The sequence below is a fragment of the Euwallacea fornicatus genome, chromosome 33 (assembly GCF_040115645.1).
Source record: "Euwallacea fornicatus isolate EFF26 chromosome 33, ASM4011564v1, whole genome shotgun sequence".
NCBI lineage: Eukaryota > Metazoa > Arthropoda > Insecta > Coleoptera > Curculionidae > Euwallacea > Euwallacea fornicatus.
The window spans coordinates 75,929-87,773 of NC_089573.1; the positions used below are offsets into that span (position 1 = coordinate 75,929).

The window sequence follows — 11,845 nt, forward strand, 5'->3', positions numbered from 1 at the left end:
TGCTATTTTTGGATAACATCAAGTAGGAATTCGTGGGGGCTTACTAATAATTAATATATAGTAGCTGCGGAAAGCTTACCATGTATTACAGTGTGACGCATTGCGCTTTGTTCTCCATAACATAACAAACCCCTTGCAGGTACACGGAGGGTGGAAATGGATATGTTAAATGTTATATTGCGATTAAAAAATTCAGTAGAAAATATTTACAACATGATACATTAAAATCTAGTAATTTTCTCCATTCTTCAACTAGGTCGATAGCGGTCTAACTCCGTAAAAATGGTATTAAATCATCCACTCTGTATCGTTGAGATCTTATCGAACAAATAGAAAATGGAAGCATGCGCTACATTCAATAATCACATTTCCAGCTCAAGTGCGTTTTGTTAGTTTTGGGGTAGTTTGAATAATTTTTCCGACGATACAAGTAAACTTTCCAAATGTCCGTGGACAAGCTATGCTATCTTCCAACATGAATTTACCAGAATTACGAGCCAGTGATGGGGAAATTGTCCAAGCTAATTACAACAAACTCTCGGATCATATAAGGCGATTGACTCCCCATGGGATTCAGTGTAGCGTTTTTTGCGGGGGACTTAACTGCAAATATGAAAATCCAGAAAACTGGAAACCGGATAGTCTCGCTATCCATGGAATTTACTCTCATTGGTAAGTATTTTGACACAAGAATATTTTTAACAAGTGAATGATTTTACATGAGAGAATGAAGTTTTTTTTTCTCTATACTTAAAAATGTTTATGCACCGAGTTATTTGTATAGAACTGGGGAAAGGAATTGCTTGAGCAACAGCAGCAAAATATTTAAATTTTAATCCCTATTACTGAAAATTTTCACTTATTTTAGGATTACTGATGATATCTTGGCAATGGCTAGGCCTAGCACGATGGTGATTCTTCAGAAGAATGTAATTCAACAGTTTGAGAGGTGATTTGAAAATTCTTTAATTTTTACACTATTTAAAATATTTTTCTCTGAGCTAAAAAAATAAAAAAGTGCCCATATGTTTTTTAGTAAAGTGAATGTCTGGGTCTTTTATGTTAAATTTTTAAACTCGGTATACAGTTTTTTAAACATCGGAATTATGAAAGTTATAAACGTGTAAAACTTTTTACAAATGATGTATGTATGTATGTACCTGATAAAACATTCCAGAATTACCTATTAAAAAAAATCTGTTAATAGCATGATTTCTTCTGTATCGTTTACTTTGTAATTTCTCATTTATATGTAAAGAGCACATGGAAATTAATAATTTATAATGAGTTTTTTGAGATCTAATTATTATGCACTATAAGACGAGGCATGTACTCTAATTCAAAAGCTCAAACTCATGAGACCAATGTTCATAAAATTTTCATTCACCGATAGCCATTTTAAAATTCAATTTCCATAAAATTAATGTTCAGCAAATTTATTTTTTATTTTAGTTTAGGAATAAAATCTATCATAAACCTGCAATGTCCCAAAGAACACGCTAGTTGCGGACAGCCATTAGAAAGTTCAGGCTTCTCGTATGACCCCAACGTTTTTATGGAGCAAAACAGTAAGTTAAATTATGAATTATCCAAGGTCTCATGGATTAACTTTTCGTTTGTATGTATTTTCCTACGCGTCTTTGTTTGATGTGTTTCTATGTATGTAATTGTGTGAAAATCTATCCCTCGAGACTTAAAAGTAGGACATCGATTTTTAATGTAGTCTAATCAGCCAAGCACACGAGATATACAGTATGTCCTAGCATAGATATAACAGGAAAGCAAATAGTTAAAAAATTTTGAATGTTTTAATAACAATAACATTAATTTGGGGGTTGAGTTCTATTTGTTGTAAAACTATAGTTTACAAAAAATTAGTTATTTTCATGTTACATAATGTATTTTTATAAACAAATTTATAAAAATAATTACAAATAAAATGTCTTTATTTTGTAAGATACGAAAGAAATTGACTAAAAAAGGTTTTATAAAATGCAATCTTACATCTCTGCACCAAAATTCAGAAATATAACAGTATTTTTCGGATTTTTTTTTAGTTACACAACAAACGCCCTCTAAACATTATCAGAGGCAATTAATATTAAATTTAATAAATTATATTTATAAACAAACTAATTAGCAATAGATTTACCATTCTGTAATAATTACATTTTTGGTGTAACCACCACCTATATCCTCACATCTTTCGATTCTTCGTCTAAATTCCTTAAACTGTTTTGCATATGTTTCAACGTTAAAAAGTTTACAACACTAGTAATTAACTACTGTAATATTGGTGCATTATTAGGAAATAGTTCAGCGTAAACCAATTATTTAAGACAACCTCATAAAAAGAAATCCAATTTCGAAAGATCTGGAGATTTCGGCAGTCACTTGATTGACCCATTTCGACCAATTCAATTTTCTCCAAAGATTAAATATTACTTTTCGAAGAACACTTTTAAATTCCTGATATTTAATACGGAGATGTAATAAGATTGAATTGTAAACAATTTTTTATGCGATTTGTTTTGTATTCTTAAAAAATAAAGATACTTTATTGGTGATGATTTTTATAACATCGTTTATAAAAACTCTGTAAGAAAGAAAGAAAACCAAATAATTTTTTGTATATCATATTTTTACAATAAGTAGGACTCGAGCTTCAAACATTATTGAAATATTTAAAAAATTTTGGTCCATTTGTTTTTTTGTTACATTTATCCTGGGACATACTGTATCTACTAAATTGAAACAATAAATTGTGAAAGGGTTAATGATTTCAATTTTCAATTAACCGCATTAATTAGCTTTTGCTATGTAACAAGGGTGGAAAGTGATGGAATTCATAAAATATTCCATCAAATTTCTTATTTAGAATAGCATGAAAGAATTCTAAAAGTAAGGTCACTTTCTAATTAAATATTTACTTTTATTTTCATGTAGCTATTTTTATTCACTGGCAGAAACCACTTTTAGTATATTATTACAACTTCGCATGGAAAGATTATGGAGATGCCACATTAGAAGGACTTCTAAACATGGTGAAGGTTATAGCTTTCGCTTTGACGGAAGGGCGTGTAGCCATTCACTGTCATGCAGGTGATTATTGTCATGAACTACAATTGTTTCATTTTCCTAGAACGTTACACCACCAAACGTCAGGAACTCGACCAATCAAATTTTCACCATCAAATCATTTTTGACACCAAACGAACAAAAATTTTTCCTAATAATCTACATCTTTGCATCACAAGTTATTAAATTTTAATGAAAAAGCTTTGAAGTCGACTTCCTTAAGAATTTGCGAAATCAATAATGCGGACTTCAGTAAAAAACGAAAGTCAAGGCTGTTCCTGAATAAATTATGTTGCAGGTTTAGGAAGAACTGGAGTTTTAATTGCATGCTACCTGGTGTTTTCCTTAAGGGTGTCTGCAAATGACGCTATAAGATATGTGAGGCTCAAGCGTTCGGGTTCTGTCCAAACAAGAGGACAAATTCTGTGTGTCCGCCTCTTTGCGCAGTTCATACTACCTCAAACTATCACCTATTTTTTAAAGTAAGACACATTATTCTAATCGTCTTCCTTTGAATCATTGAAAATCATTTTCTAGAGATAACGTGCCGAAAGACAAATACATGAATGAGTTTACCCTACATAGGTTCCTCAGAAGACAAAAAATATTTCTTCATGGTTACGAAGAGAGGAATTTTAAATATCTTCCCAAAATTGTTTATGTTATTTGTGAACGAATTTTGAAACTTTGTGCTTGTAATGATAATGAGGAGGACCAGCATGACTCCAACATTCCCTTTACTTCTGATTTTTTAACCGAAAAGTGGCTAGGAATCATCAAACGCCATGAAAGTTGTTATAGTATTAGCAGCTTACCGAGTCCAAATTCAGAAAGTTAGTCCCATACAAACCCACTCTGACCATTAACTGCAAAAATAATACTCTTTTCTAGCAATCTTCCTGGGTCCTTCAGGAGATTCTCCTCTAACATCCAGCCCAAATCCCTCAGAAAATGGAGACTCTGGTGACAATTTCTCAGAAATAAGCACTTTAGATGGAGAAGAAATCAGCGAGGATCTTTTAATGGAAAATATATGCTTCCAAGAACTAGAGACGCAAAGAAACTTTGCTCATGACCATCCCGAAGAAGACTTAATAGTCCAGGACATAGAAACAGTTTTCAAGGCCCTGTTAAGCAATTATCAAGGATTGGAGGGTGAAACTCGGCTTAAAATCCGACAGTACCAAAACGATCTTAATACCTCCAAGATTGGCTGGATGAGGTTGGCACTAGAGACAGACTTGGAGGTACTGACAAACTTGCTTTTTGAATGGTTGGAGGGCCTTAAAGTGCCAATTCTGCAGCTTAAGCATTTTGAGGATATTGTGATATTGTACAAGCAACCGGAGGAATGTTTCCAGAGGTTTGATTTGGTGAGTAGATTTTTATTTCTTATATTTTTTTATCTTAAAAGAATTCCAGGAAGAATGCTACCTTCTAGAATATATTTTAAAGTTTCTATCAAAACTTCAACCAATTCGATTGGAAGTTCTGGATAATGTAGTAATGAGACTGATAGGAAGCTTATCCAAGCAAACAGTACTTATAAATTCTGTACCTATTCCTTCTGGTTGAGTATTATTTCTCCTGTAGACAATGCTGGTGTTATTCTATTTTTAGGTAAAGGTTTTAAAAGGATTGGTGATGGGACTTTATCCTGCAGTATGATGTTTTTCAAGTCAATGTTAGAACTCGTAGAAGCTCATCACAGGCAGGATGTCTACTCTCTAGATAGAAAGATTTCGGAAAATGAAGCTGACGAGCGTAATGAATTTGACAATTCAATTGTCTTCCAATAAACATAAAAAATAGTTTTCCGCTTAGCTTTCTTAATACTTGGTTGTGTTAATTATGAAAGTAAAAATAAAATATTTTTTAATTGGGATTTTTATAGCACGTATAGCAAGACGAAGATAACTAGCGAGATAATAAACAATTAAAAAGGTATACGTATATTGAAGCAAGCAATCTATACCTAATTTGCACTGAGTTCTTTAAATTAGTAGACCAGTTCAGTTGAAAAAATTTAATTAATTTAATCAGCTCGGTAAGCTCCATAAGCTTCTGTAAATGCTTACATTTATTTGGCTTTTAATAAATATTTCAATATACATCAATATAATAATCGCGATTTTACTACTCTAGGCAAAGGAGCATTTGTTCAAATTCTGACCTCTGCAGCAAAGCCGTAATTCTAATGCCACTACGTCTTTAACGATTGTAGCAAAGTTCCAGCTCTAATGAGACTATAATGGGGTTTCATGAATTTCAAAAGCCGATAGTGAACAGTTATGATAAATTTATGAATTTATGTGCTTTGAAGTTCCAACAATGTAGTCCCGCTTTGACAATTTTTAATTTTAATATGAAAAAAATGGATAAAAACACTTACCCATTTTTGAGAAATTTTTTTCTTTCATCAAATATCTGAATTAACCATAGCCGCAATGAAACCAACCGATTTCCACTAATTCGCTAATTTTAGTACCATAATTGTTTCTTGACTTTTGAAAAGAACCATATTCAACTAAATTTCGTTCCAACCTGGAAAAATAGGAGTAATGTGGTTGTCGCCTGTCCGGAAATTCTTGAAAGTATGCTTCAGTTGTTCGCATGGAATTTCGGTGATTAATGAAATAAAGTCTTAACATATCCCGATTTTCTTCATTCGTAAAACTCATTTCTGTTTAAACACAGTAAAGGGATATCACACTTCAAATATCTCGGATAACTAATGTATCAATTATATTTGTGACAGTAATTGTTTCCATAGTATCATTGTTCTTGTTTTCCAAAGCACTCTTAGCAAAATAATGTTTTATAAATATTTTCATCAAATTGCAGGTTGCAGAAAATCTAAACGTCAAATTTCAAATATGATTTCACTATTTTGTAGAAGATAAAAAGTGGCAATTATAATGTGCCATTCGTTTTTAATTATCTTTTCAAATAACATCAGAAAAGAAAAGAAACGCTTTTTCAAAATTTCGGTTTTTTACGGATATCTCCGGAAGTAATCGGAATTTTCCTAATTTTGAAAGGGCATTTTATTGAGCTTCAAATTGTACAACTTCGCCCCAATTTAACCCACCTCGTATCTCTTATGGTTACTGAGATCTCAATGATGAGCGTCGAATCTGAATAACCCTGTATATGATGTTGGAAACATGATTTCTTTTTAATTTTTCAGAAACAGTTTCATTAACGGCTCAATTCTTTATCTCAACTTTTCGATTACCTAAATCAATAATAACACATCAAAACAAAACAGAAAAACTAAAATCACTGGAATTTCTTTTGAATTTTTTTCGTCAATAGCTTATCGCTTCGAAGCCAATTTGGACCGTTGCGTAATAAATTCATACTGTCTCTTAATTTACTAAAAATATGTATGTATCGAGAGTTAGTAGTTCGTAAGTTTCTACTTTTATGGTATTAGAATTAGTAATAAGATAATGACAAGCAAACTGCTACAATTATCTTGGGATGAAGCACTATAAAACGAAATTTCTACTATTGTCGATACTAGATGGTCAAGTGTTGGGAAATCTCCTTGTGGACTGAGGTATTTTCACAGAACTGAAAGGGAAAGGGTAAGGTAGAAAATGGACAATCAAGATATAGAAGGTTATGGGTGCGACCGATTAGTAGCAAATTCGTTTATTTCTTTTTCTGTTTTGTTAAAAAATTATAATTTAATTAAAACACTCAATAGTTCTTGAAAATATGGTGAATGCAAATTTTAGGTTTACATGACACATTTTTAAAATGATTCTCACCTACCTCGTTGGACATCCTGTGTATGTGCAGACATATGAATATACGTTTTAGGCTAAAACAAATAGTATTTAAATCAGAAGATATAAGTAAAAAACAGCATGTTGAAGACATACCTTTTCCTGAAAATTTCTAACATAGGTAATAAATACGCTGTGTTTGCAATTTTCATACTTTAGTCATGGAAATCTAGGAAAATTTGCTTATCTGTTGGGAAAAAAAGGTATACGCGTTACTTTTCAGGTATATACAAAATTTTATTAATTTGTAAAAAAAGTAAAAAACATAACAAATGTGTCAAATGTAAAATATTAGAGCCTTTTTAAAAGGACAGACACAACAAACTTAAATACTAATATATGACTAGAGAAGTCAACTGGCCTTTTCAAAAAGAAAAATGTTAAGACATTCTTTCTGGAAGTCAATTTTCGCATTGTCGTGCAATTAATCTAAGGAAAAAGGAGTGTAGTTTGTAACTGATATGTTTACGATTTTTCATTACATTAGAATATTCGTTACATTTTATAAAGACAGCTTGAAATTTCAATTCGCAAATTTGAATTTAGTTTAATAAAATCTAAAAAAGTCCCGAAAAGAAAAAAAATGTACCTAATTACAGTTATATTTCCACATGGCAACATACCGAATTTAAATTATCTGTCATCATCAAATACTGATAGTTAAAATACACATATTAGTGTTTTTTCTGTGCTAAAATATGCAAAATTTGTCCGCCAGTTTACATGTACATATTATTTGACATTATTTTTACTCTAACACTAAATTCTAAAGTAACAAGGTATTGACCAAAATACAATGGGGCTAAGTCTCATTTTTCATTAGTTCTAAACCCCAAATCGTATAACGCATGGCAAAACTTTCTAACCGGTTTAATTAAACAATTCAAACACAACATAACACGTAACTATGTACCAAAACATCAACTACAATATTATCATCACCTAATGGTACATGTAGTCTATTGTCTAGAAATGATATAAAACTATTTTTCGGATATTTGGTTTGATTCACTACAAACTACGTTACGTGGTTTACTACTAAGTACATCTTAAGACTACAGGAAAACTCTACGGAGGGATACAGTTAAAGTCCTACAAATAATGTCTAGATGTGTTAAATATGTTGGTTGATGTCGAATACAAAATAGTCAAATGTATAATATTTGGCAAATATTTACTTAAAGGAACACAAGTTGTAATTGAATTATATTCATGGTATTTATCTGATGGCTTTTAAACCTTCTTTAACATCTTAAAAATTGAAACACGTATAGGCACCAATTATCCTATTATTGTAGCTTTAGGTACATCTGTGAGTGTAAAAGTATACATTTAGTGTTTGTATATATAAGTTTTTTGATAGTAAGTTTGTTGTAAACTCGCAGAATGATCTTCTAAATTTCTTTTTAGGTTTTGAATGGTGTTTAGTAACACTTGATGTCTTAAATTCTCTGAACTTAAAACTTTATTCTCAAATGAGTCGTTTGACATATCCTTGCTTAAGTTAAAGACCACAGTTTTCCCTAAAAAAGTCAAATAAAATATGTAACCTAAACCAAACAATTAACCTTACCATGATTTCTTGCAATATTAATGGTGTTTCTTCCGAAATAAATTTTCCTTCGCATTGGTTCGCTTTGAGGACAACTTTTAGACAATTTTTTCTTAAATTTTTGCAATCCCTCTTCATCAGAGCTACTACTTGCAGCTGGACATTCTATCTCTCTTCTATGTCTAATAAATTCGCAAATACAAACATTTGTTAAGTTTTTTTCAGTCTAATAGTTTACCTGGGACTTAAAAGAGCTGCAGAAGTAGACTCGGTTTTGTGTAAAATACTTTTTATTTTTTTTTTACTGCCTTCATTTTTGAGCAGTGGCTGTGAACCACCATCATTAAATCTTTTTAAAAATTCTTCGTTCTGTTGATGCGATTGTCTTCGTATGGTCAATGGGGATTGATCTGGACAGTAACAGTTTTATGTATATTAACATTCAATTACATTTTATAACAGTTTTAAAACAGGAAATAAATATATACAGACTTTAAAACTCTTTTGGGTTATACTGTTTATACTTTAAGCTTATTTATTCTAGGGAATACTTCTTTTTGTACTTCTAAAGAAAAAATAAAAAATAAAAAATACGACTGCTTTTAAAGATTAAAGCTGATTTAAATCATTTTGCTTGTACTCAAATTCAGCACTTGACAAAGGCTTTAGGTGACGTAATTTGACGTAGTTGGTATAAGTTAAGTACATTTGTTGCTTACCTGGTGCTAAAACGGGCCTTCTAGCTGTAATAGGTGACATTCTTTGGTTCTCTTTCCTTACCAACACCGGTGAATTATTAATTATAAAGTTCGTGATATGGTTCTTCTTAGGACTAAATCGAGTATTTTTAAACGTTACCGTGGACGGAGAATTATTAGAATTTGAAATGGGAGCCTCCTCATTAGATTTATTCATGAAAAGTACGTCCGATTTGGCACATTCCGCAGATCTAAGCAGTTCTACCCTCTTATTTGTAGGTCCAGGAATTCTTCGTGGCGATAAGCCGTTCACGTTCATTGTTCGAATAATTTGCTCCGCTTGTCCAATCAACTCCTTATATTTTAAGTCAGCTTCCCTATCTCTTTTTTCAATTAGGACTGCTACGTCCCTCTGGAGACATACAGAGTTTGAGCGTCTTTTAATGGACTCTTCTTGGATTTTATACTGATTAGATCGCTGGTTTAATCTTCGTACTGAAACTGGCGTAGCTCCAGCACTTTTAGAACCATCCTGATGCAGACTGGAATGTCTAGAACCAGGTTTCTCTGATAAATGTTTTTGATGTTTTTTATTGGAACTTGTTCTGCGTCTACGATCATTTGCCTCTTTGCATCGTCTCATAGTGCGACGTCTTGAAGACCTCTTTCTTTGAGTGTCTGAATTAATAATGTACATGCAATGTCCTGTATTGTCTGCCTTAGTATCTATTTCTAAATAGGAACCTGCAACTTCATATTTTTATGTCTTATTTTATTTTGCACTTAAAACTAACCATTATCAATGAAATCAAGTTCTTCATCTCCATTATCCTCTTCATCGCCTCCATCTTGACCAGTATCAATGTCGCTTTCACAGTCGGTGGGGTCACTGTCGCTCAATATATCCGTTTCTTTTTCGTACACGTAACTTTCATCATATTTACCCATCATTTCGTTTAATGTGCAGTCATCTTCATCACTTAGCGATCTAGGCACTCGGTGCTCAAAAGAATGAGTGGGACCTGCACTAATAGAGGAGCAGGATGATGACGATAGGGACCTTTTGTGCATTACAGGGCTCAAATATTTGTAATGAATGCTAAAATTAATAACTCTAAATCGCAGTTAAAAATATTTATACATTATCTTACGGGCTGTTTCGAGTGGATTTTCTGTAAGATAAAGGTGTTATCTTTATATCTTGCCTCACGGGTAAAGGACTAGCTATGTTGCTAGAGGAGCCTCCTGGAAGCCATGGATTAGTTCTGATTCTGTTTCTTTGCCTAGGCGAAACTACTCCTGGAGCGTCCGGAAGTTTTCCGAAAAATACTGATGTATTGGCTGGGGCGCTATGAAGCTCTTTTTCTTCTAAAGGAGCTTTTTGCTGCGTACAAAAAATATTAGCATTTCTTTGTCTTTATTGACATAAAAGTTTACCTTCAATTTCACTACAGGTGTTGGTGTTGGCACTGATAAAGGCTGCTCAGAAAAATGGTGAAATGTTTTTGAAGTACAAGGTGGCTGAGATTTTACATCCGGATTTAATCTGCTTACTATAGTATTTTCTAAAGAAAGTTTTATTTGATACGCAGTTACTTACTTAAAAATGCCTACCTGCAGCAAACGTTTTATCACTTGAACTCATAGGATAATCCGGTGGTACCCCGCCTGGTGACGTACCATCAGTACTATAACCAGTTGAGTATGCGGATTCTGGAGAGGATAAATTATTCGCCGAATATCTCGACACTTGTTCACCACCATTAAGTTTTTCATTTGGAGTGGATTTTACGTATTTATTTAGTGATGGAGTTTTATTACCTTCCTGTTTTATAAAATAATTCTAAACATGACAGTGGTAAAACAAACATTTCCATACCCTTTTTTCACAATTCAATAAGCAACTGCTCTTCCATGTCACAGTATGGTTACTACTAGGCCTTTCATTTATTGTTGCCGCACTTTTAACCTGTTTATCCTTTCGATGCTGTTTTTTCTTAGGCCTTACGGCCTCCATCCAGGCCCTTAACTTACTTCCAAACATAGTCTGTGAGCTAAAAGTCATTAGTTTTGGCATACAAAACCAGTGAGTTGGTTGTACTTACAATTCAAAGCTATATGTTAAAATTTGGGACTAACAACGGCAGGAGGATGTGATGATTTTTCGGCCACATATTCGGGACCATAATAAACCCCGTTCTAGGTGTGCATTACTTCCGGAAAATATTTTGCCATCGTCTCGTTTATTGGCATTTTGAAACGTCAACGCGGAGCGCCGATGATGCAAGGCGTTGAAGTTCATACGCCGGCGTCGCGACGCCTACTTTAGCATCCTTCCCTTGGAGTTGGCGTCTGAGAGATATTTGTACTAGTTTTAGTACAATTTTTAAGCGAGGATTACGCATTTGTAATTATAATCGCAGGGAGATAGGTGGGGGTGACTAGGGAGGGTGCAGCATGATTTTAATCCTCAAAAACTCCAGAACAACTTTATCAGTAATGAATTTGTGTTAGGTAAATGGAGAGAGATCTATGGAGACATCGCTTTGTACATATATTTTTTTTAAACAAAGAGAAACGAATCCTCTTGATGCGTATGATCAATGCTTGATGATTGCAATTTCCTAATGAAAATATTAATAGAATAGCTTATCTGCCAAATGTTAACTGCAACGTGATATACTATTTCTTCTACGAATAAAACTAAAAATAATGAACCA

At 32.8% G+C, this 11,845-nt stretch overlaps 2 protein-coding genes across 6 annotated transcripts; one reads left to right on the forward strand and one right to left on the reverse strand.

Annotated features, from left to right (window-relative positions):
- Positions 1 to 110: 110 nt before the first annotated feature.
- LOC136348475 (protein tyrosine phosphatase domain-containing protein 1-like) lies at positions 111 to 4,963 on the forward strand. 4 transcript variants are annotated; one of them, XM_066299313.1, is made up of 9 exons: positions 111 to 672; positions 869 to 949; positions 1,453 to 1,568; positions 2,947 to 3,102; positions 3,377 to 3,560; positions 3,616 to 3,911; positions 3,970 to 4,451; positions 4,501 to 4,648; positions 4,699 to 4,963. In XM_066299313.1, the coding sequence occupies exons 1-9, from the start codon at positions 461 to 463 to the stop codon at positions 4,875 to 4,877; spliced, it is 1,854 nt and encodes a 617-aa protein (XP_066155410.1). In that variant the 5' UTR covers positions 111 to 460; the 3' UTR covers positions 4,878 to 4,963. The 4 variants fall into 4 exon arrangements, with proteins under 4 accessions (XP_066155410.1, XP_066155411.1, XP_066155412.1 ...); XM_066299314.1 differs by having other exon boundaries at positions 2,980 to 3,102; XM_066299315.1 differs by lacking the exon at positions 4,501 to 4,648.
- Positions 4,964 to 7,091: 2,128 nt separating this feature from the next.
- LOC136348443 (uncharacterized) lies at positions 7,092 to 11,730 on the reverse strand. Of its 2 annotated transcripts, none has more exons than XM_066299246.1 (10): positions 11,231 to 11,730; positions 11,005 to 11,172; positions 10,740 to 10,950; positions 10,563 to 10,690; positions 10,277 to 10,509; positions 9,920 to 10,224; positions 9,147 to 9,869; positions 8,666 to 8,837; positions 8,449 to 8,609; positions 7,092 to 8,398 (listed from the first exon to the last, which is right to left on the reverse strand). In XM_066299246.1, exons 2-10 carry the CDS (start codon positions 11,167 to 11,169, stop codon positions 8,208 to 8,210), a joined length of 2,289 nt encoding a protein of 762 aa, XP_066155343.1. In that variant the 5' UTR covers positions 11,170 to 11,172; positions 11,231 to 11,730; the 3' UTR covers positions 7,092 to 8,207. The 2 variants fall into 2 exon arrangements, with proteins under 2 accessions (XP_066155343.1, XP_066155342.1); XM_066299245.1 differs by having other exon boundaries at positions 11,005 to 11,179.
- Positions 11,731 to 11,845: the final 115 nt, after the last annotated feature.

Bases quoted from the DNA above. Each gene is read 5' to 3' on its own strand.
- LOC136348443 (XM_066299246.1), bottom strand. From the start codon at position 11,169: ATGTTTGGAAGTAAGTTAAGGGCCTGGATGGAGGCCGTAAGGCCTAAG. The intron at 10,951-11,004 runs GTATGGAAATGT...TTTATAAAACAG, and splicing joins TATTGAATTGTGAAAAAAGG to GAAGGTAATAAAACTCCATC. The intron at 8,838-9,146 runs GTAAGCAACAAA...GTTACTGTCCAG, and splicing joins AAGGCCCGTTTTAGCACCAG to ATCAATCCCCATTGACCATA.
- LOC136348475 (XM_066299313.1), top strand. From the start codon at position 461: ATGCTATCTTCCAACATGAATTTACCAGAATTACGAGCCAGTGATGGG. The intron at 1,569-2,946 runs GTAAGTTAAATT...ATTTTCATGTAG, and splicing joins CGTTTTTATGGAGCAAAACA to CTATTTTTATTCACTGGCAG. The intron at 3,912-3,969 runs GTTAGTCCCATA...ACTCTTTTCTAG, and splicing joins ACCGAGTCCAAATTCAGAAA to CAATCTTCCTGGGTCCTTCA.